This window comes from Mobula hypostoma, chromosome 6 (assembly GCF_963921235.1).
Source record: "Mobula hypostoma chromosome 6, sMobHyp1.1, whole genome shotgun sequence".
NCBI lineage: Eukaryota > Metazoa > Chordata > Chondrichthyes > Myliobatiformes > Myliobatidae > Mobula > Mobula hypostoma.
In genome coordinates, this window is record NC_086102.1 from 39,590,581 (window position 1) to 39,615,291 (window position 24,711).

A 24,711-nucleotide genomic window follows, 5' to 3' on the forward strand; every position below is an offset into this window, starting at 1 on the left:
TACAGACACAGTTTTGAATATTTTATTGTTCAGGAGGTAACCCCAACCCATCTTCTTTCAAGCTGTGCCAAACATGTCCCTACCTGGGCTTTACCCGTAGCCCTCTATTTTTCTAAGCCATCCAGGAGTCTCTTAAAAGACCTTATCGTTTCCGCCTCGACCACCGCCACTGGCAGCCCATTCCACGCACTCATCACTCTCTGAATTTTTAAAAAAAACAAACAAGCAACAACAACAACAACTTACCCCTGACATCTCCTCTGTACTTGCCTCCAAGCACCTTAAAATTATGCCCTCTCGTGGTAGCCATTTCAGGCCTGGGGAGAAGCCTCTGACTATCCACACGATCGATGCCTCTCATTATCTTGTACACCTCTATCAGGTCACCTCTCATCCTCCGTTGCTCCAGGGAGAAAAGGCCGAATTCACTCAACCTATTCTCAGAAGGCATGCTCCCCAATCCAGGCAACATCCTTGTAAATCTCCTCTGTACCCTTTCTATAGTTTCCACATCCTTCCTGTAGTGAGGTGACCAGAACTGAGCACAGTACTCCAAGTGGGGTCTGACCAGGATCCTATATAGCTGCAACATTACCTCTCTGCTCTTAAATTCAATCCCACGATTGATGAAGGCCAATGTACCGTATGCCTTCTTAACCACAGAGTCAATCTGCATAGCAGCTTTGAGTGTCCTATGGACTTGGACCCCAAGATCCCTCTGATCCTCCACACTGCCAAGAGTCCTGCCAGTAATGCTATATTCTGCCATCATATTTGACCTACCAAAATGAACCACCTCACGCTTTTCTGGGTTGAACTCCATCTGCTATTTCTCAGCCTAGTTTTCCATCCTATCAATGTCCCATTGTAACCTTTAACAACCCTCCACACTATCTACAACGCCCCCAACCTTTTTGTCATCAACAAATTTACTAACCCATCCCTCCACTTCTTCATCCAGGTTTAGCTGAGGTTTCATCGAAATGGTTAAACAGATTTTTTTAAAAAGTCAAACTATCTTTTAAGTGAGTAATAAATTTATGTATTTAAGTGAAATACAAAACAAATTAGAACACTACCAATGTGTACTTTTATTGTACTTTCATGTATAGTAGTTCCTAATAGTTATTTATGGAGAATTCATCCAGATTACAGTGTTGTGTTCTTTTCATTGACTGTAAATAAACAATCAGTGTAGACACATAATATAGATAATGGATTGCCTTCATACAATGCTTTCAAAAATTGCATCTTCCAAATCTTCATTTTCATCATAATATTTAAGATGATTGTTGATGCCTTTAAATTCTACATAATTCCTAACTTGTTGAAATAGTGAAATTATTTCATTTTCATTGCTGGCTGTTTCTGGCATCTCTAAGCCTGGGCTAGTTCCTGAGGATTGGAGGGTGGCTAATGTAACCCCACTTTTTAAAAAAGGAGGGAGAGAGAAACCGGGGAATTATAGACCGGTTAGCCTAATGTCGGTGGTGGGGAAACTGCTGGAGTCAGTTATCAAGGATGTGATAACAGCACATTTGGAAAGCGGTGAAATGATTGGACAAAGTCAGCATGGATTTGTGAAAGGAAAATCATGTCTGACGAATCTCATAGAATTTTTTGAGGATGTAACTAGTAGAGTGGATAGGGGAGAACCAGTGGATGTGGTATATTTGGATTTTCAAAAGGCTTTTGACAAGGTCCCACACAGGAGATTAGTGTGCAAACTTAAAGCACACGGTATTGGGGGTAAGGTATTGGTGTGGGTGGAGAATTGGTTAGCAGACAGGAAGCAAAGAGTGGGAATAAACGGGACCTTTTCAGAATGGCAGGCGGTGACTAGTGGGGTACCGCAAGGCTCAGTGCTGAGACCCCAGTTGTTTACAATATATATTAATGACTTGGATGAGGGAATTAAATGCAGCATCTCCAAGTTTACGGATGACACGAAGCTGGGTGGCAGTGTTAGCAGTGAGGAGGATGCTAAGAGGATGCAGGGTGACTTGGATAGGTTGGGTGAGTGGGCAAATTCATGGCAGATGCAATTTAATGTGGATAAATGTGAAGTTATCCACTTTGGTGGCAAAAATAGGAAAACAGATTATTATCTGAATGGTGGCCGATTAGGAAAAGGGGAGGTGCAACGAGACCTGGGTGTCATTATACACCAGTCATTGAAAGTGGGCATGCAGGTACAGCAGGCGGTGAAAAAGGCAAATGGTATGCTGGCATTTATAGCGAGAGGATTCGAGTACAGGAGCAGGGAGGTACTACTGCAGTTGTACAAGGCCTTGGTGAGACCACACCTGGAGTATTGTGTGCAGTTTTGGTCCCCTAATCTGAGGAAAGACATCTTTGCCATAGAGGGAGTACAAAGAAGGTTCACCAGATTGATTCCTGGGATGGCAGGACTTTCATATGAAGAAAGACTGGATGAACTGGGCTTGTACTCGTTGGAATTTAGAAGATTGAGGGGGGATCTGATTGAAACGTATAAGATCCTAAAGGGATTGGACAGGCTAGATGCAGGAAGATTGTTCCCGATGTTGGGGAAGTCCAGAACAAGGGGCCACCGTTTGAGGATAGAGGGGAAGCCTTTTAGGACCGAGATTAGGAAAAACTTCTTCACACAGAGAGTGGTGAATCTGTGGAATTCTCTGCCACAGGAAACAGTTGAGGCCAGTTCATTGGCTATATTTAAGAGGGAGTTAGATATGGCCCTTGTGGCTACGGGGATCAGGGGGTATGGAGGGAAGGCTGGGGCGGGGTTCTGAGTTGGATGATCAGCCATGATCATAATAAATGGCGGTGCAGGCTCGAAGGGCCGATTGGCCTACTCCTGCACCTATTTTCTATGTTTCTATAATAGTTCTTTAAAAGTTGTGCCAAATAAATGACTGCCCCAATTAAACAATGGCTCAATTAACCATAATGCATTATTTCCATTCATACTCAGTGGGGTAATAAACTTAGCAAATTTCATTTTCTTGCGGGCATACTCAGCAACTCTATAGAATAGTGGCTCTAACAGGATCAATGAAAGATCAACCAGAGTGCAGAAGACAACAAACTGTTCAAATGCAAATATAAATTAATAGCAATAACTAATGAAAACAAGATAAAGAAAATGAACTTAACCTGATGTGTAAATATCAAGAATTGAAAGAAAAACCTGAAGAATTGCCCAAATACGTTCACAAGTGAAACCATAATCATACTGAAACTTTGTGGGGGAGGGGGGAAGTAATGGAGTTACACAATCTAAACATTTTTTTATCATGGATAGAGCATCTCGCGCATTAAGCAATATATGAAGTAGACAGATTTATCTGGAATTGTTTGTGTAGCCTCTTTTAGGGCTGTAATTTGACAAATTACATAACAAACAACTGAGCAGGCCTCACTGAGGTAATTGATGTAGAGGTCATCAGGTGTACCCTTTGAAGTGAATGACACTAGGGCAACTCTCCTCGCTCTGCAGTTTCTGTGTAATAAACAGGCAGCAGAATTTGTCTGTACTAAATACTTAGCTCAAATGCTGTTAAGGCAAACAGTCATCACTGTGTGTGATTAGACTGCTCAGTAGTGAGAAATAATGGCATATTCAGTCTGCTTAATGAATATTTAGTATTCACAACAGTATTCTCAATATTACTGAATGTTAATTTTAAGAATACTACATTCAGAAAACTCCGTTTCATTTTCTAAACCCGATTATATTGCCCACCACACTGTTAGTCAATAATGAAGTAAAAAAGGTGCTATTTATATTGCAGCCAAACTGCTTTTGGGTTTTAATCCTGCGAACATCCACATTTCTTGCAGTAAAATATTATCATTAAAAACTGAAGTCATAGTGCAAAGCTTGGTGCATGTTGGCTAGTGGATTTTAAATAATCTAAAGTCCATATTTACTGAGCACTGTTGTAAAGTGTACAGTCAGATATATTCTGCATAGATTTATGTTACTACAAGCGCCATGGCCAATTTGTCAGTGCTTATACCAAGCAATACATTTTAGACAAATTTGCAGAGGTATTTGAAAACACTGGTTTAGGGTGACCATGCCATATAAATATAACAAAATTTTCTTAATATTCTTGCTTTATTCTTTAGTTTCAAATAGAGCTGATGAATTTCTTCTGATTAACTATTAAAATAATATTAGATAATTTAAAATTGGGGGCAATTTCAACGTTTAAGAGAAATTTGGATCAGTACTTGGAGAGGAGGGGTATGGAGGGCTATGGTCTGGGTGCAAGTCGAGGGGACTAGGTGGATTAATGGTTCAGCACAGCCTAGATGGGCAGAAGGGCCTGTTTCTATGCTGTAGTGTTCTGACTCTTGACTCTCTCGCTATTCAAAGAATTCTTAATTCCGCACCCAACATTACCACATCACACTTTGCATCAATATATCAGACTGCTACAATAGTCCAAGGCATGATCCAAGACCTCTAAACTGGTAGCTGAACAATTAGAAGATTAGTAATGCACACAAAATGCTAGAGCAACTCAGCAGGCCGGCCATCCTGAGAGCAGATGCGGCAGAGACGAAGGAATTGAGAGAAGGAGATGGCATTTTTATAAGTACCAGGGTGAGAAAAGGTATAAACAAGAGAAAATCTGCAGATGCTGGAAATCTGAGCAACACACGTAAAATGCTGGAGGAACTCAGCAGGCCAGGCAGCATCTATGGAAAAAGCACAGTCAATGTTTCGGGCTGAAACCCTTTGGCAGGACTGGAGAAAAAAAGCTGAGAAGTAGATTTGAAAGGTGGGGGTAGAGGCGAGAGAAACTCCAGGCGATAGGTGAAACTTGAAGGGGGAGGGATGAAGCAAAGAGCTAGGAAGTTGATTAGTGAAAGACAGGCCCTGGAAGAAAGAAACAAAAAGCAGGGGGGGAGAGGAACATCAATTGTGGGAAGAGGTATAGTCCAGGTAGTTGTGAGAATCTCCGGAGATAGAGAGATCAAGAAAGGGGAGGGAGGTGACAGAAAAGGACTGCGTACATTTGAGAGCGAGGTGGAAGTTAGAGGCAGAGTTAATGAGCTTGGCATGGGGGCAGGAAGCAGCACCAATGCAGTCTTTGATGTAGCGTAGGAAAAGTTGGGGAGTGACACCAGTGTAGGCTTGGAACATAGACTGTTCCATGTAGCCAAAAAACAGGCATAGCTGGGACCCATACGAGTGCCCGTGGCTACACCTTTTGTTTGAAGGAGGTGGGAAGACCCGAAGGAGAAATTATTGAGAGTGAGGACCAGTTTTGCCAGATGGAGGAGGGTGGTAGTGGAGGGGAACTGGTTGTGGCTGGTGTCCAGAAAGAAACTGAGAGCTTTGAGGCCTTCCTGCTGGAGAATGGAAGTGTATGGGGATTGGTCATCCATAGTGAAAATCAGATGACAGGGGTCAGGGAGCTTGAAATCGTTGAAAAGGTTGAGAGTGTGTGAAGTGTCGGGTAGGTAGGAAGGAGGGGTCTGAACTGGGGTGGCGGGGTGAATAAAACTGAACCAAGGAATGCAGATACAAGTTCAGTGGGGCAGAAACAATGGGTCTACCCTGATGGGCTGGTTTGTAGATCTTGGGTAGGACGAGTACAGCACCACTCCTCCCATCTGCGGGTTTGATGGTGAGGTTAGGATTAGTGCAGAGAGAGTGGACAGCAGTATGTTAGGAAGGAGTGAGGTTGGAATTGGAGAGAGGAGTGGTGAAGTCAAGCTGGTTGACATCTTGTCGGCAGTTGGCAATGAAAAGATCCAAAGCAGGCAGAAGACCAGAGCGGGGTGTCCAGGAAGAGGAGGAGGGTTGAAGATGGGAGAAGGGGTTGTCCGTGATTGGTGGCGAGTCCTTGCCAAAGAAATGGGTATGGAGATGGTGGAAGGAGAGCTCAGCGTTAGGGTGGGCGCGGAACTCACTGGGGTGTGGGCACTGGGGGACAAAGGTGAGGCCCTTCCCAAGGACAGATGGAGTCTCTGAGGAGGCAAGAGCTGATGGTGGGACCTGAGAGACGTGGGATTGTAGAGTGGTGGTGGGCGAAGGGGAGACTGGGGTTCCAGCGGCAGCATGTCAGGTCCCATCCTGGAGGTGCTGTCGGTCCAGGTCCAGGCTGGAGTCAGGGTTGGAGGTGGTGTGGACGGCACTTTGAAGGTGTCCAAGGTTGTTGGAACCAGCATTGCTGGCCATGGAGTCTAGGTTCTGAATTTGCTCGGGATCGTTAGAACTGTTGAAGTCGGCAGCAGGGATCGCAGTCTGGGGACGTCTGTGCCTGCCGGCGTTGGAGATGGCAGGTTCTGTTGCCTGTAGACGGGCGATCCTTCAACCCTTGCAGGATGTGAGAAGGGTGAAGAACCGGCTGATTAGCTGTTTCTGATCGTCAGCGATTCCAGGTGTCACTGTTAACAATTGTGTTGCCATTCTGTCATGATTGTGATTGACAGGTCAGGAGCTAGAAACTGACTGCACCTGGAACAAATTAAAATATTCCTGTCAATTTAACTAATTCCCATGATTCAATGGGCTTGGCCTGTGCCTAACCTTCATCCCTCAGGACGTTTCATCAGGTTCACTGGTCTGATGGATGCAATTAGATACAGAGGAAGCAGATTAGATTACAGCCAGTCTTAGGTTAACAGGTTTAGCATTCTGTCATTTTCATCTCCGTCCACATGATCAGTCTGCTAGGATTACTTTTTCACGTACTCAAGATGATGTGGGGAAGTCAAAGGCTCAGCTACCTTCTCACCCGCACACGGTATTTCAAGACTAGAGTTACTGAGAATGATCAATCTCCATCAAATAATTTGCAGCGGTCACAAATTTGTATCCAAAAAAAAAACACCAGTGCTGGAAGTGGTGTAATATTTGGGAAGCCCAGGGTAACATTCAACCAAATTGGTAGTAACCCTGTACCACCAATCCCTAGGGAAAGTCAACCTGGCAAGTTTGCATTCACTAAGTTAGTTTTCCTCATTCCCACTCTTATCTTTAGTACTGTTCTTCCAGAGGAACAGTTGCAAAGTCTGACTGAATTCAGATAAGTTAACTCTTCTATCTCACCCGTCCAACTATGAAAGAAATTAGATAGGCAGAGTACTCCCAGAGGCTACTTTACTCAGGTACCTAGTAAAGTGATCACTGACTGATCATCTGCTCCTGTAGCCCATCCACTTCAAGGTTTGACATGTGGTGCATTCAGATATGCTCTTCTGCTACAAAACTTCCTGTCAGCTTGAACCAGTCTGGCCATTCTCCTCTGACCCCTCTCATTATCAAGATGTTTTCACCCACAGAACTGCTGCTCACTTGATGTGTTTTTTTTTCGTTTATTGCACCAGTTTCTGTAAACTTCAGAGACTGTTGTACATGAAAATCCCGGGAGATCAACAGTTTCTGAGATACTCAAACCACCTATCTGGCACCAGCAACCTTTCCACCGAACAACAACTGAACCCCTTGACCATTCCTGCATGCTTTTATGCATTGAGTAGCTGTCACAAAATTGGCTGATTAGATATTTGCATAATGAACAGGTGTACCTAATAAAGTGGCCACTGTGTATATCTCCTTTATGAACACATTGGCTTTCCTTAATGTTATTCTTATCTACAAACTTCATTATGTAATGTTTACATAACTTCAATAACTTTATTCATAAGTGTTAAACTCCCTGCTTTGTAATTTCCTGGATCATTTTTATTATCGATTCAAAATATAAGTGTGATAACTGTTGTTCCTCTATATTACACGTGAAACATTGGATGGTTGATAAAGATCTTTATGACAATATGACCTTGGGGAAAATGCTGTACAAATGCATGACAGTTTGTTTCTTTTGCTGTCAACAATTATTCCCATAGAGGGAAACAGCTGATCTTAAATACCGTCACCTACATCATTCAATTCACAGGTGATGCAATGATTTCTGTTATAATGCACACAACTGATCTGTGGAACTTTCAAACTATAACATTGAAGATTCCCAACCTTAGCTTTCTGAAGCTGTATTTTAAGCTGTCCAAACTTCGCAAAATTACTGTAACTCACAGATTTGTTGATTTTTTTCATGCAGGAAGTGAGAAGCAAGTCCAAGATCTGTGCCAATGTGTTCTGTGGTGCTGGACGGGAGTGTGCTGTGACAGAGAAAGGTGAACCCACATGCCTGTGCATTGAAGTAAGTTTACTGTCCAACCTACAGAATGTAAAATTAATTCTCAACTGCTAGGTACCCAAATGTAATATTTATCTTCATCCAAAATGTATTTTTCTGGTTTTCCCAAGTACATTCAGCTGAAAGTGACATTGCTGCCACGAAGACTTGCAAACAAACAAACAAATAAAAAATAAATAAATATATATATATATATATATATATATATATATAAAACATTATCCGGTGATAAACACTCTGATGGCTTAAAAATTCTCAGCCAGCAAAGAAGGTCATTATCCCAGATTTACATTATTTGCTGTAGAACAGGATTCAGATGAAGTGACATATTCTAGTCACTGCTTGTAACTCATGTCACCTATCTATCATAAACACGTCTATCACTGACCATTGAGGGCTATCTCATAGAAACATTGAAATTGGTGTAGAATTTAAACATTCTGCCATTCCTACTGTGCCATTGAATTGGATTACAGTGCACAGATCCAGCAATTGGTTCAATCCATGCTCGGGTGATATTAGTGTAAAATTTGGGTTTTCTCCCCCGGATTCCTCCGGTTCTGGTTTTGCTCCCACTTACAAAAGATGTGTGAGTTGTTGGTTTAATTGGTAACTCCCACAGAAATAGTGATGCAAGTGTAATGAGGATAAATTACAGGGTACATTGAGTGGGATAATAGCTGGAATAGATCTGGGTCAAGTGGCCACCTCCTACTTAATGTGGAAGTAAGTCTGATTATTCACGTTCACTGACCTGTTCCTGCTTTCTCCCCATATCCATTGATCTCTTCAGCACCATATCTTATCTCTGTCCTGAACATACCTAATGACGACGTAGAAGGAACAAGCAATCAGAATCAGAATCAGGTTTATTATCACCGGCATGTGATGTGAAATGTGTTAACTTAGCAGCAGCAGTTCACTGCAATACATAATCTAAAAGAGAGAGAGAGAGAAAATAATAAATAAAATAAAACATAATAAATAAACAAGTAAATCAATTACATATATTGAATACATTATTTTAAAAACAGAAATACTCTATATTTTAAAAAGAAAAGTGATGTGGTATCCAAAGCTTGAAAGTCCATTCAGGAATCAGATGGCAGAGGGGAAGAAGCTGTTCCTGAATCACTGAGTGTGTGCCTTCAGGCTTCTGTATCTCCTACCTGATGGTAACAGTGAGAAAAGGGCATGCCCTGGGTGCTGGATGTCCTTCATAATGGACGCTGCCTTTCTGAGACACCACTTTCTAAAAATGTCCTGGGTACTTTATAGGCTAGTACCCAAGATGGAGCTGACTAGATTTACAACCTTCTGCAGCTTCTTTCGGTCCTGTGCAGTAGCCCCTCCATATCAGACAGTGATGCAGCCTGTAAGAATGCTGTCCACGGGAAAACTATAGAAGTTTTTGAGTGTATTTGTTGACATGCAAAATCTCTTCAAACTCCTAATGAAGTATAGCCGCTGTCTTGCCTTCTTTATAACTACATCGATATGTTGGGACCAGGTTAGATCCTCAGAGATCTTGACACCCAGGAACTTGGTGAAAAAGCTGCTCACTCTCTCCACTTCTGATCCCTCTATGAGGATTGGTATGTGTTCCTTCCTCTTGCCCTTCCTGAAGTCCACAATCAGCTCTTTCATCTTACTGACATTGAGTGCCAGGTTGTTATTGTGGCACTGTTCCACTAGTTGGCATATCTCACTCCTGTACGCCCTCTCGTCACCACCTGAGATTCTACCAACAATGGATGTATCGTCAGCAAATTTGTAGATGGTGTTTGAGCTATGCCTAGCCACACAGTCAAGTGTATAGAGAGAGTAGAGCAGTGGGCTAAGCACACACCCCTGAGGTGCGCCAGTGTTGATCGTCAGTGAAGAGGATATGTTATCACCAATCCACACAGACTGTGGTCTTCCAGTTAGGAAGTCGAGGATCCAATTACAGAAGGAGGTACAGAGGCCCACATTCTGCAACTCCTCAATTAGGATTGTGGGAATGATGGTATTAAATGCTGAGCTATAGTCGATGAACAGCATCCTGATGCAGGTGTTTGTGTTGTCTAGGTGGTCTAAAGCTGTGTGAAGAGCCGTGGAGATTGTGGTGACCTATTGTGGCGATAGGCAAATTGCAATGGGTCTAGGTCCTTGCTGAGGCAGGAGGTCAGTTTTGTCATAACCAACCTCTCAAGGCATTTCATCACTGTCGATGTGAGTGCTACTGGGTGATGGTCATTAAGGCAGCCCACATTATTCTTCTTAGGCACTGGTATGATTGTTGCCTTTTTAAAGCAAGTGGGAACTTCTGCCCATAGCAGTGAGAGGTTGAAAATGTCCTTGAATACTCCTGCTAGTTGGTTGGCACAGGTTTTCAGAGCTTTACCGGGTACTCCATCGGGACCTTTTACCTTGCAAGGGTTTACTCTCTTTAAAGGCGGTCTAATATCACCCTCTGAGACAAGATCACAGGGTCATCAGGTGCAGCAGGGATCTTCACAGCCGTAGATGTGTTCTCCCTTTCAAAGCGGGCATAGAAGGCATTGAGTTCATCTGATAGTGAAGCATCGCAGCCATTCATACTATTGAGTTTCACTTCGTAGGAAGCAATGTCCCTGCTAGAGTTGCATTTGATATCACCTCCAACCTCGTTAGAAATTGTCCTTTCACCCTTGAAATAGCCCTCCACAAATCATACCTGGTTTTCTGGTACAGGCCTGGGTTGCCAGACTTTAATGCCTCAGATCTAGCCTTCAGCAGAAGAGGTATCTCCTGGTTCATCCACGCCTTTTGCTTTGGGAATATACAGTAAGTTTTTGTAGGCACGCAATCATCCACACAGGTTTTAATGAAGTCGGTGAAAGTAGGAAAGAGGTCCTACTGAAAGAATTTGAGCAGTTAGGGACCAAATTAAAACCCAAAACCTAAAAAGGTAATCATCTCTGTATTGTTATCTGAGCTGTGTGCAAAAATGACACAGGTTTAATAAGATCAAAGAGCTAAATGCATGGCTCAAGGATTAGTGCGGGAGAAGTGGGTTTAAGTTCATGGGACATTGGTATCAGTATTGGGGATGAAGGGCACAAACAAGCGAAAATCTGCAGATGCTGGAAATCTGAGCCACACACACACACACACACACACACACAATGCAGAGGAGCTCAGCAGGTCAGGTAGCATGTAGAACAAGTGGGATCTCCCAGTGGCCACCCATTTTAGTTCCACTTCCCATTCCCATTCTGATCTGTCCATCCATGGCCTCCTCCACTGTCGTGATGAGGTCACACTTAGGTTGGAGGAACAACACCTTATATTCTGTTAGGGTAGCCTCCAACCTGAAGGCATGAACATCGATTTCTCAAACTTCTGGAAATGCTTCACAAACCTCCCCCCCTCCACTTCTCATCCCCCTTTTCCCATCTCTCACCTCATCTCCTTGCCTGCCCATCACCTCCCTCTGGTGCTCCTTCCCCCTTTTTCATTTTTCCATGGCCTTCTGAATCTTTCACCGATTAATTTCCCAGCTCTTTACTTCATCCCTCCCCTGCCAGGTTTCACCTATTACCTGGTGGTTCTCTCTCCCCTACCCCCACATTTTAAATCTACTCAGCATTTTTTTCTCTAGTCCTGCCAAAGGCCCGAATAATCGACTGTACTCTTTTCCATAGATGCTGCCTGACCTGCTGAGTTCCTCCAGCATTTTGTGTGTGTTTGGACAGGCTCTGCTTGAACCATAATGAGACCGGGATGCTGGCAAATACAGAACTAGAGCCGTGGATAGGACTTTAGATAGTAGGAGCTTGGATTCAACAGCTTGTAAAAGTAGGGATAAAAGGGAAGGAGATTTCAGGAGAGATTGTGGAAGTCTCCAGAATGAAAAATAAGACAAAGTTTAGAAAGGGATAAGAAGTAACTTCAAGCAACATGGAGACTAAACTGAAAAGGATGGTGAATGCAAGACTGAAGATGTTGTATTTGAATCGTGCAGTGTATGTAAGGTAAATGATCTTGTAGTGCAGTTAGAAATTGGCTTGTATTACATTGTGGGCATCACAGAACTGTGGTTGAAAAAAGATCACAGATGGGAGCTTAATATCTAAGGTTATTTATCATATGACAGGCAGATGGCCAAAGTAGGTGGGGTGGCTCTGTTAGTTTAAAATAAAATGAAATCAAATCCTTAGGAAAAAGTGACATAGAGTCAGAAGATGTAGAATCCTTGTAGGTGGAGTTGAGTTGAGAAACTGCAAGGGTAAAAAGACCTTGATGGGAGTTCGATACAGGCCACCAAACAGTAGCTAGCTATGATGTGGAGAACAAATTACAACAGGAGATAGAAAAGACATGTAAAAAGGGCAATGTTACAATGGGCATGGAGAATTTCAAAATGTAGGTAGATTGGGAAAATGAGGTTAGTGTTAAATCCCAAGAGAAGATATCTGTAGAATGCCTAAGAGATGGCTTTTTAGAGAAGGCATTTGTGGATCAGGTGTTGTGAAATGAACGAGATTTGATTAGGGAGTGTAAGGTAGAAGAGCCCTTAGGAGGTAATGATCATAATATGATAGAATTCACTTTGTAGTTTGAGAGGGAGAAGCTAAAATCGTGTATCGGTCGAAAGGGAACTAAGAGGCAGGAAAGAGGAGCTGTCCAAGTTGATTGATAGGTGATACCAGCAGGGATGACGGTAATGCAAAATGACATTCTTCAGGAACAAAAAAAAGAGTGAAACCTCCCTAGATTCCATCATTTCAGTCCTTTACCACCAACTGATTTCTCCAAATTGTAATTTTAAAGTGACATTGTTGAATCTAAGGAATGAATCAGAAACGAGAGCATTTGTTTACACTGGCTTGGTTGCAAGGTATGTTTAAGAATTCAGAAGCACAAACAGCTTCTTTCATAAAGTGTAACATAAATATGATGATAGATGTTCTGCCTGGCAGCCCATATCGAAACAAGTGATTTGTGGTTTTGAAGAACATAATGTCCTGTGGAGGGGTTTTATTAAAATCCCATTCACCAGAACTTCAAAGGATTAAACAAGTAATGATTAGATTAGGCATCAGAAGGAAACAAACAAGGTCTATATTCTATATTCAAGAGGATAGTATGCCTGACATATTACCTGTCATTTTAAAGGGCCATTTTTCAGCTTTATTGTCCAGTCAGGTATGAATCGTACACATAAGTTATGAAAAATCTGGACAGTAAAGTGTGATGTGCAACAGTCACTGCAGAATTCATTGCTAAAGCAGCAGATAACACATTTGCATGATATTATTCTGTCTATGTATCCTTCAGAAGAAGGTAGTATCTGAACACTTAGAAAGTTGTCAGTGATTTTGAGAAAGAAAAACTGTTCGTTAAATGTATTGGAATTCTTTGAGGATATAACTAGCAAGAAACTGGTGGCTAAAGTCTGTATAGATTTCCAAAGGACATTTGATAAGATGCCACATAAAAACTTCCTGCAAAAAAAAAGTGTAATGGTTTTGAGGTTAATGAAGTATGGAAAGAGAATTCGTTAAGTGATAAAAAGTGGAAAGGGGTCAGTGAGTTAAATTCTGTACTTATTTTTAAGATGAAAAATTCACTATAATGTCTTCATGGTTTACTAAAGATTCAGACATTGGGAAAGTAAGTTGTGAGCATAAATTTATGGAGGGATGATGGTAAAGTGACTAAATTACCAGAGTAGTAGGCTAACAGTGCAGAAATACAAGTTTAAATCCCACATGACCACTGTGGAAGTTAAATAATTTAATAACCTTGAACTCCAAAGAAAACTAGTAATCTCTGGTAATAGTGAAACTTGAGTTAATTCAGAATCAGATTTATTATAGCAACACCCATCAAAGTTGCTGGTGAACGCAGCAGGCCAGGCAGCATCTCTAGGAAGAGGAACAGTCAATTTTGCCTGTGATTAGGCTAGGGTTAAATCAGTGGGTTGCTGGGTAGTGATTTTTGCCTGGCCTGCTGCATTGACTGTACCTCTTCCTAGAGATGCTGCCTGGCCTGCTGCGTTCACCAGGAACTTTGATGGGTGTTGCTTGAATTTCTAGCATCTGCAGAATTCCTTGTGTTCAGATTTATTATAGTTGACTTACATGGTATGAAATTTGTGAGGTGGTAAAGTTAAAATCTATGAGTATCCTGGGGGGGAATGTTCCAGTGGTCAAACAAAGGTTGATGAGTATGCTTTGTGGAGGTTAATTATCTCAACCCTAAGACATTGTATTAGGTGTTTTTCTGCAGTATCATAGACCTAAACATTTTTGGCTGTTTCATCAGAGAACGTCCTTGAATCATAAGGTCAGACCTGCGGATGGTCACTGATATTTGTGCAATATTCAATTGCACTCACACCTTCTTAGCAATTGGAGCAGTCCATGCCTGCATATAACAAGAGCCAGACAACATGCAGACAACATGCAGGTATGTGCTGATGAGTGGTAACATTTGTGCCATTAAGATGCTAGTCAAGGATGTTCTCCAACAGGAGAGAATCTAAACACTTGCCCTCAGTTTTCAGTGGTGATACTTTTGATGAATCTCCATTATCCACAGTGTCACCATTAACCAGCAACTCAACTGAACTAACCACAAGTATTGCAGCTGCAGGAACATGTCAGAGGTTCAGTATCCTTTTGTAAGTAACCCAAACCCTGACACCCTCTACCTTTATGGGGCACAAATCAGGAGCCTAATAGAATAATCTCCACTTGCCTGAATGGATGTGTTCCAACAACACTAAAAAAAAAAGTGCAGCACAATCTTGGAGAAAGAAACACAAAGGTAACCCATCAGTCACCCAAAATGTTAATTCCAACAGTATCTGCCACCCGGAGTATGTGCCATCTACAAAAGGCACTGCAGTTACGTGCCAAATTTACTTCAACAGCACTTCCCTCACCAGTAAGTCCACAGGATAAATAAGTAACTAAGTAATTAGACATACAAGAGAGGATCAGAAACAGACGACTCAGCCCATTAAACGTGTTGTACCATTTATTTATTAGACTATAGCACAGAACAGGCCTGTCTGGCTCACTGAGCCACGTAGCCCAGCAAACCACTGATTTAACCCTAGCCTACTTACAGGACAATTTACAATGACCAATGACCCTACTGACCGGTACATCTTTGGCCTGTGGGAGGAAGCTGGAACATCTGAAGGAAACCCATGCCTGTGCAGGGAAAACGTACAGATTTCCTTACAGAGAACATTGGAATCGAACTCTGAACTCAGTGCGCCCTGAAATGCGATAGCATTGAGCTACCTGCTACATTACCCACCATGATCTAATTGCAACTACCTGCCTGCCTGCAATACTCTTTCACTTCCTTGGTTATCAGTATTTACCAACTTCTGCCCTGAGCAAATAAGATAGTTTCAAAGATTCATGACCTGAGATGAAATTCTGCCTTGTCTGGCTTCAGTTGGTATCCTCTTATTATTAAATAGTGACTCCCAGGCGAGTTTCTCCCATGGGAAACATTGACCCTCCAAGTTCTCTGCAATCTTGCATCTTTCTAACATCTTCACACACTGACTTAAATTCCAGCTAGTACAAGCCTAGGCTGCCCACTCCTGTAATACTGGTGTGTACAATGCTCCAGACGTACTCTCATAAATACTGACTCTTAACGGGAGTATCACTTAGAATTGATATTTAGGAGACCATGTCTAGAGCATCAGACCATGTGTAGGCTCCTATCATTCATCAGCGATTGTCTCAGCAACAGCATTAGGCATGTAGCTTCCCCAGAAAATCCGCAGCAGTTCAAGAAGGTGGTTCACCACTACCTCCCGTGTGTATTATATGTGGTAATGCACAGATCTTGACAGGTATAAATGGGGTAAATGATGAGCAAAATTAAGGTGGATGGCATACAATTGGGGAAGTGTGAGTTCTGCTTCTTGGTCGGAAGAATAAAAAAGGGACATTCTTTAAGTGGGGAGAGAATATTAAATGCTAGTGCTCAGAGAGAAAAACATAAAGGTAGTATTCAGAATTGACAAATTACTTACAAGGTAGATGGAATTTTGCCCTGCATTGCCAGAAGAATAGAGTAGATTAAGGCAATTTTGCCACAGTGGTATATGGAGTAGTCACCTTTAGTCGCTGTATTATGGACTGCCTCAAATGTTTAGTACCTGTAAATACTTTGTTAGATAGGGAGAACCAAAACCAGAGGCAGTATTCCTGATATGCCCTCACGCAAGCCTTGTAAAATTGTAACAAAACCTCCCTGTTCTTAAACTCTGAACCTTTAGCAATGAAAGGCAATATTTTGCTTTGTTCATAATAACTCATCTTACCTGAAGACTGCATAGGTTGGGATCTAGAACAAAAACAGAGGATTAGGATTTAGAAGGAAAACAGGTGTCCGGAAGAACTCGGCAGATCGAGCAACGTCAGTGGAGACAAACGATGCAGGGTCTCAATGCTAAAGGATGGCTTACACCTTAGCAGCTACTTGACCTGTCTGACATTTTGTTTTTGTACTTGTTGGACCTGCCCACTAACCTTTTGTGATTCAGGTACTGGAACACTTCTAAACTGCTATAAGTAAAATTCATGGTGGATTATAGCTAATCTAATAAGAAGCATTAACCTATACATTTAAATGATGAAGCAGATTAAATTAGTGTTTCAGAAGTGTAATCATGCTTCTAGAAATATGTAGGTTCACTGGAAGACAAGGTAAGAACTTGGAATTGAAGGGTGATCGTGAAACAGGAATTCTGCTTTCTCAAAAGTGACTTTGCCTCAATAAGCATTATTTCTAATTTGCATTTTTATCTTTATTTCCAATACCTGTAATATTTTGATTTTATTTCAGAAATACACTTTTAAAAATGCACAATGCTGTAATCTCAGTTATGTTTCTGGACGTTGGGCTTACTAACCATTACACAGTAAGCTTAATGAATCAGTGCAGCAGTACATGCAATTAGTGGAAAGGGTCACCACTGCTTTCTTATGCAGTTTGATATTCCTTTCATTTGCTTCAGGAATGCAAACATCACAAGAGGGTGGTGTGTGGAAGCAATGGGAAGACTTATCGTAACCACTGTGAGCTTCATCGTGATGCATGTCTGACCGGGATGAAGATCCAGGTCTCTCATGATGGGCATTGTGAAGGTAAATCTGAGACTGTTTTGTTAAACATTGAATAATGTCACCTGATGATAACTTGTGTATTTCTCCTTTCACCAATTGCCCACGCTCTCCTCCTATCAGATCCTTTCCTCTCCAACCCTTGACCTTTCCCACCTAACTGGCTTTACCTATCACCTTCCAGTCAGCGTATTTCCTCTCCAACCACCTTTTTATTCAGGCATCTCTTCCCCCGACCCCCTCCCTCCCCACTTGCTTCGCAGTCCCGATGATGCGGCTCAGTCAGAAATATCAATTTATTTATTTTGTAATTTTTTGAGTTTTTTTTTACTCTTTTCCATAGATGCTGCCTAACCTGCTGCATTTTGTGTGTCTTACTTATACATTCCTTGTGTTTCCTTTTCAGAAAAAAAGAATGACAAAGCAACAGCCAGCAGTCCAGGTGTGGGATAAGTAAATGAGTTCAGTAATTGTGGGGTTTTGATGTCTGCATGTATGATTATCTGTACACTGAGCTATGACTTTAATCATGTTATGGCATCTGTTAATTATAGTGAGTGGAGAGGAAAACAATTATGTTGCTTCATTTCAAGTCAAGAAGTTCAAATACGACCATAGAACCAACCTGAGAACTTAGAATATGGATAGTCTCTTCAGATTCCAGTAATAGAGTTATTGCCCTGCCTTGAGAATGTCACCTAGTTATATTTTCCGTATAAACAATCTAGATATCCTTAGTTCAGTACGACTGGAGTATTTAGATATCTCGATTCTCTAACTGGATAGTTGTCATTAATGTCCTCAACATGGGATGGAAGAATGTTCATTTAAAAGGATGAATACATTTTTCAGTCATGTGTCCTACGATGGCGTACGTCATATCATCATTCACGCACCTGGAGCAGCAGATTGGCGTAACATGAAAAAACAGCACCAGAGAGTTTTATTAACAGGTCCAATTTCTGGCAGCTGCTGAAAGTTATGCAACATCCATCCTTACATTAAAATCGGCTGTATTTTGTGAGCGTTATGTGCTCCTGCTGGCCTGTCTCAGTGTCAGTGGAAAACTGACGAACCGCCTGCATTGCAGAAGTCTTAAGCTTTGCCTGTAAGATCCTGGCTGTGTCCATTGGGTTTCATAGAAACCTGCTGAGACTCCCCAGTATTTATGCAACAGGTTTGGCTCACCAATCCAGCTACAGATTAGACCCATCAGCCGTTTCCATGGAAATGATGGCTAGCTTTGCGAATATGAGAAGAATTTCTTCCTGCTGAGCCATGTGCGGAAAGCTTGTTGTAATAATTAAAGCTCATACTAGCTTTTATACCTATTGACACAACATTCTGTTGACTTCCAACAAGCTTTAAGAAGTTTGTTGTGGATACAAAATAAAAAGCTACAGTATTAGTGTCACTCACCTAATTATGGTGGCTCCAGTTATTTCATTATTCTGCAAAGTTGAAAGAAAAAGAAATATGAGAAGGCTTCTTTGTTTTGGATTCCAACATTATATGATTGTTATGATGTGACATTTGAAGTACTTAATTATGTTTTATTATGTTATTGCAATTATACAAGAAACAGCAATGTTGCATTATTACAAGTACAGATTAGAATTAAGGGGAAGGGACGAGTCTGTGGAAAAAACTCACCCGAGGACAAAATGGGTTTTTAAAATCATGCTGATACCTTTCCTCAAACTATTTTGCTATTAGCTGACTTTATGCCAGCGGTCCCCAACCACCGGGCCGCGGAGCATGCGCTACCGGGACGCGGGGAAGCGATATGATTTGGCGATATGATTCAGCTGCACCGTTCCTCATTCCCTGTCACGGCCACTGATCAGCCATTACGCACGCGAGGTCGTGACCCGCGCGTCATCCGTGTCAGGGTGGGAAGGAGATCAACTCCTCGAGCTTGTAAATGACGACGGGGTGAAAAGTATGTTTGACATAATATCTCTGTCGGCATTTTGGATCAAAGTCGCGGCTAAATATCCTGAGATAGCTACGAAAGCACTGAAAACGTTGCTTTCATTTCCAACATTTTTCTGCGAAGCGGAGTTTTCTGCAATGAATGCAACGAAAACTAAATTGTGGAATAGACTGGACATCAGGAACCCCCTTCGAGTATCGCTGTCTCCCATCACCCCTCGATAGGACCGTGTTGTTGCAGGGAAACAAACCCAGGGCTCCCACTGATTCAGCGATATTGGTGTGTTGCAATGATTTTATATATTTATACGGGGAAAATATGTGCTGTGTGTTTAATATCCAAATGTTACTTAAAATGTTATGATGCTATTGACTTATAAGTGACCCTATAACAATTACAGCACGGAAACAGGCTATCTCGGCCCTTCTAGTCCGTGCCGAACGCTACTCTCACCTAGTCCCACCGACCTGCACACAGCCCATAACCTTCCTTTCCTTTCCTGTCCATATACCCATCCAATTTTTCTTTAAATGATAATATCGAACCTGCCTCTACCACTTCTACTGGAAGTTCGTTCAACACTTCAAGCTCCCCTGCCCTCCCCTGATAATTGACTTATCACTGTATTCATGCGAGGAAAATATGCGCTATGTTTAATATTAAATTCGTTAGATAAGCCCTTTTAGAAACAAAATTGAGTGTATTACCCACTTATCGCCTATATTCCAGTAGTGATTAACACCCACCCCCATGAACAGAACCGCCAAAAAGGATTTGCTTGCGGGGGCGGGCGGGGCGGGAATCGGCAGGTCACGACATGCATGCGCACTGGTGCCCGCACAAGGCTTCATGGCCATTGTAGTCTTTTTGGGTAAACAACGCATTTGACTGCTACTCTTGTCTGTTGGCAACCCTACCCCCACCCCCCCTCCCCCCCCCCGGTCGGCCGGTCCGCAAGAATATTGTCAATATTAAACCGGACCGCAATGCAGAAAAGGTTGGGGACCCGTGCTTTATGGGATCAACCCTTCAGGTGTTCCAGTAAAATTATCTTTTGATCTTTGTGACATTTAGAGTGAAGTCTCAAGATGATCCAAAAACTGCTTTTTGAAGTCCAGAGTACAATAGATTTTGTTTTAACGCACTGGGCTATAAGCCAATCCTGCACGTAAAGATTACTGATATCAGATTGAAGTATGAAGTAATCTGTAGATTTTATGGTATTCTAGATGTTCCACTGAGATGATAGTTGTTTTTTTTTATTGAACAGACCTACTGAACAATGTAAAATGATTTCTCTTCTAGTTGTTTGCTATCAGTCAGATCGGGATGAGCTTCGACGCCATGTCATGGAATGGCTGGAGACAGAAATTGTTCCTGACGGCTGGTTCTCCAAGGGCACCAACTATACAAACATTCTGAATAAATACTTCAAGGTAGGGGTGGCCTTATCTGCAATACAACAAAAGTAAAGCTGAGAATTTGGTTATCACTATGAGCATGAGTTCTGAAGTGTTAGGGAATAAAGAGGCACAAGGCGTAGCCATAGGGAATAGTATAAAAGGAGCATGAAAATTGTACCTGGTTGTTTATTCTAATACAGAGAGGCATGGGAGGAATTTTGCTTAAGCAGAACCTTGAAGGTAGTAATCTCTGGATTAGTCCATGTTCTGTGTATCAGTGAGTAAAGAATTAGGGGAGATGATTATTTTATGCTGTAAGAGAAGGTTTAAACTCTTGGCTGAAGGATGGTCACAGAAGTATAACCTGGAAAAGAAGCAAAAAAATTCAGGAAAGCTAAAAAGCACCAGATGAAGGAATAATAAGCTTTAATTCAGGATCAAGCCAAGAGAAAATACCAAAGATCGGAGAGAAGTTTGCACTGCATGTATGTAAGCACAAAAAACATATCAGACAATATTGAGGTCCAGTTAATCACTAGTGATTATAATTTGTGAGAGTAAGAGACTTGGGGGGGAAAAAATGTTAAGAATAGGTTCTAGGCACAGGGCAGCTGATGCATCTGTCAGAGCGAGTTTTGTAAATGAAAGCTGATGGGTATGAACTCTGCAATGGAATTCACACTGTTAAATTATAAAGGATGAAGTGAAAGAAGTTGGATGTACATGTGTTTGTACTGTGAGCACTGGCAACATGAAGGAGAAGCAAGAATTAATGCGTATGTACAGTCAGTGTCTGGAACAGTGTAGACAGCAGGTTTTCTATCCGTGTTTGGGACTTTATATTTAAATACTGAATTCCATTCTGTTTTTGCTGGGTGGTTTTGAATGTTTTTTTGGACTCATAAAGAGTAAATTTCATAAGTGATGATGATTACATGTATGTTTGAAAAGCAAAAAGAAATTACTGTGGATGTGGGGAAAATGTAGGAAAGAAATGTTTGTATTCATGTAATGGATTGAAGATGTTATTTGGACCAATTTTCCTGAGAAATACTTAATAGTTCCATGCAGAACCCCCATGTATGTTAAGAAGACCCAGACTTCCTTAGGGATGCTGAGTGGCATGTTGTGAACTATGCTCTAATGATAAAATCCAGTGCCAATACCCTGCAATTAGCCAGCAGCTATTCAGCAATTTACATTCACTTCATTGGAGAAGAATAGCTGCAATGAAAACAAACCAAATTTCTCATTTGATTTTTAAGTGTTTTATTTTTACTTTTCAAATACTTTTTGAATGACTGGATCTTTCAACCGTGTTTGATATCTGACGTAAGTTATAGGACAGAGCTTGGCTACTTCACAAAGATTTTTTTTCTGCATAGGCACAGGAATCATTCACGTCTTGCACGTGTTATTTGTAACTAGAAACCCTGTACTGCAGAGAGCCTCACTTACTAGGTCGGAGCTGACTTTGTGCAGGAAGTTTGAAGATACTTAAAAGACAAATGTAGATGTGGCAGAAGGGTGAACAATTGACAGAGGTGGCTTACTCCTCCCGAGAGATTACGGGGCAATATTTTGTAATACATATTCATTGGTGTGGAGAATATTGCAAGAATTTGTATCTTCAGCTACTTTGCTTGCAAGTTTTCTAGTCTAAGAGAATATATTTCTATACACAAGAGACTTAAGTATGCATTTTCATTAAGTTAACACGCACTGCATATGAAAGTCAAATTCGCAGACTCCAAGATTAGGACATGACATCTGCTTGGCCTTCATAAGGGTCATTACTCAGGAAAGAGAAATGGGTTGCAGTTGGATTCTTAAATTGGCATTTAGGTCTCCCACCTGGAAAACTATCTTGAAAATTTGGAAGCTAAAAGAAAAAAACTTACTATTCCATAGATGCACACAATGTGCATTTCAAGAAGTCTATATGAAGTACACTGGCACACCTGAAATTGATCTGTGGTGGTAGGATCCTTAATGTGAGCCAAAGTACTCAATGCCAAATTGTATTTTGAAGGTATGACATCCTGGGACATTACAGAGAACAAACTATATGTTGTATTGGAGCTGATGTGGATTAGAATTTGTAACAGGAACAAAGTGGCAATTAACTTCTGGGCAATCAACAAATTAAATAGTTATAGTTGGATCATGTGATGAAATTACTTTGGTACCAGGAGACTTTTAATATAAAAGAAACATTGCTTGGGGGTGTTGCTGGAACCCAGAGTTGATTGTCTTGCATTCTATAGAGCCTTGTATCCACATCCCACAAAGTCACCTCCACTAACACACTTTTGAACGACAAAGTAATGCACAACAGCAGGCAGCTGGAATTAACAAGAAGTGATAGGCTGCCTCTGGGACCTAACTCCCAAAGTAATCAGGAAAGACCCTAATTCAGAGGGTCTATTTTACTGAGCATCATGATGGTGACCTCAAACCGACACTTTCTTCATTTCCCATCATTTTTTAATTTTTGAGATGCGGATAATGTAATCACATACTTCTAGCTTACTTGTCCTTGGTTCCAGTATTAATGTTACTCTTTTCCATCCAGCCTAATAGGAGCCATATACATGAATGTTCCTTACCACAATGACCCCAGCAGACATTGCCTGTGCAGTCCTTGCCAGTTCTGAGCTTGAAACCGTGGCTGCAGTAGCTGTCAGATATCTCTGTTGATGTGAAGGCATCTCAAGCTTTTGCTCAGGATTACCTCAGCACTCTGGACAGATATAGTACTTGGATGATCGTATATCTCTGACTTCCCTGTCCTTGGTTCCTATCCTTTTACTTTTCCAGACTAATAGGAGCCATATACATTAATGTTTCTTACCATAATGACCCTTGTAGATGTTGGCAGTGCAGTCCTTGCCCGTTCTGAGCTTGAAACTATGGCTTGGGTATCTCTGAGGATGTGAAGGCATCTCAGGCATCAGCTTTTGCTGAGGATTCCCTGAGCACTCTGGACAGATACAGTACTTGGATGGTGATGCAGTAGTAGGGCCACTCGTTCACAGATCCAGCTGCCCATCTTCAATCCTGAGCTCCCTTGTTGGCCTGTGTATATTTTTCATGTTATTGTGGGAGTTTTCCCTGCGTGCTGCAGTTCCCTCAAATTCTTCAGACAAACAGGTAGGTTGAGCAATCGGCCACTGTAAATTACCCGTAGTGAGGTGGTCTGTGGTAGAAACTGAGGAGGCAAGGGTTGATGGGAATACCAGGAGAATAGAGTGGTAGTGTAGGACAGGTGTATAAAGACACTCATGATAGTCAGACTGTGTCTCAAAGTAAATTTATTATCTAAGTACATATATATCATCATATATAACCCTGAGAATCAGTTTCTTGGGGGCGTACTCAATAAATCTATAGAAATGTTACCATTACAGAATCAATGGAAGACTGCACCAACTAGGGCATTCAACCAGTGTGTAAAAGACAGCAAACTGTCCAATTACTAAAAGAAATAATAAAGTAATAAATATCAAGAACATGAGATGAAGAGTCCTTGAAAGTGGTTGTGCAAATATTTCAATGATGGGCAAGTGAAACTGAGTGAAGTTATCCCCCTTTGGTTCAAGAGCCTGATGGTTGAGGAACCGGGTTGTTTCAGCCCTTAGTTTCCTTTACTACCTTCCTGATGGCAGCAGCGAGAAGAGAGCGTGTCCTGGGTGGTGGGCATCCCCGGTGATGGATGCTGCTTTCCTGCAAATGTGCTCTGTGTAGATGAGCTCAGTGGTGGGGAAGGCTTTACCCGTGATGGGCTGGGCTGTATCCACTGCTTTTCCGTAGGATTTTCCAGTCAAGGGCATTGGTGGCATACCAGGCTGTGATGCAGCTGGTCAGTATATTCTCCCCTACACAGCTATTGAAGTTTGCCAAAGTTTAGATGTCATACCAAATCTTTGCAAATTTCTAAAGAAGTAGAGGTGCTGCCGTGCTTTCTTTGTAATTGTACTTGTGTGCTGGGCCCAGGACGGGTCCAGCAAAATAATAACACCGAGGAATTTAAAGCTGCTGACCCTCTCCACCTCTGATCCTCCAGTGAGGTCTGGCTC

General features: G+C 41.7%; 1 protein-coding gene across 1 annotated transcript in view; it reads left to right on the top strand.

The window, feature by feature from the left end:
* The window catches only part of fstl1b (follistatin-like 1b), a 122,989-nt gene that overhangs the window by 80,666 nt on the left and 17,612 nt on the right, over positions 1–24,711 (top strand). The window contains exons 3-6 of the mRNA XM_063050631.1: positions 8,067–8,168; positions 17,188–17,317; positions 17,700–17,735; positions 20,535–20,665. Of these exons, the coding sequence (XP_062906701.1) occupies positions 8,067–8,168; positions 17,188–17,317; positions 17,700–17,735; positions 20,535–20,665 (399 nt within the window). The remainder of the gene's footprint in view (positions 1–8,066; positions 8,169–17,187; positions 17,318–17,699; positions 17,736–20,534; positions 20,666–24,711) is intronic.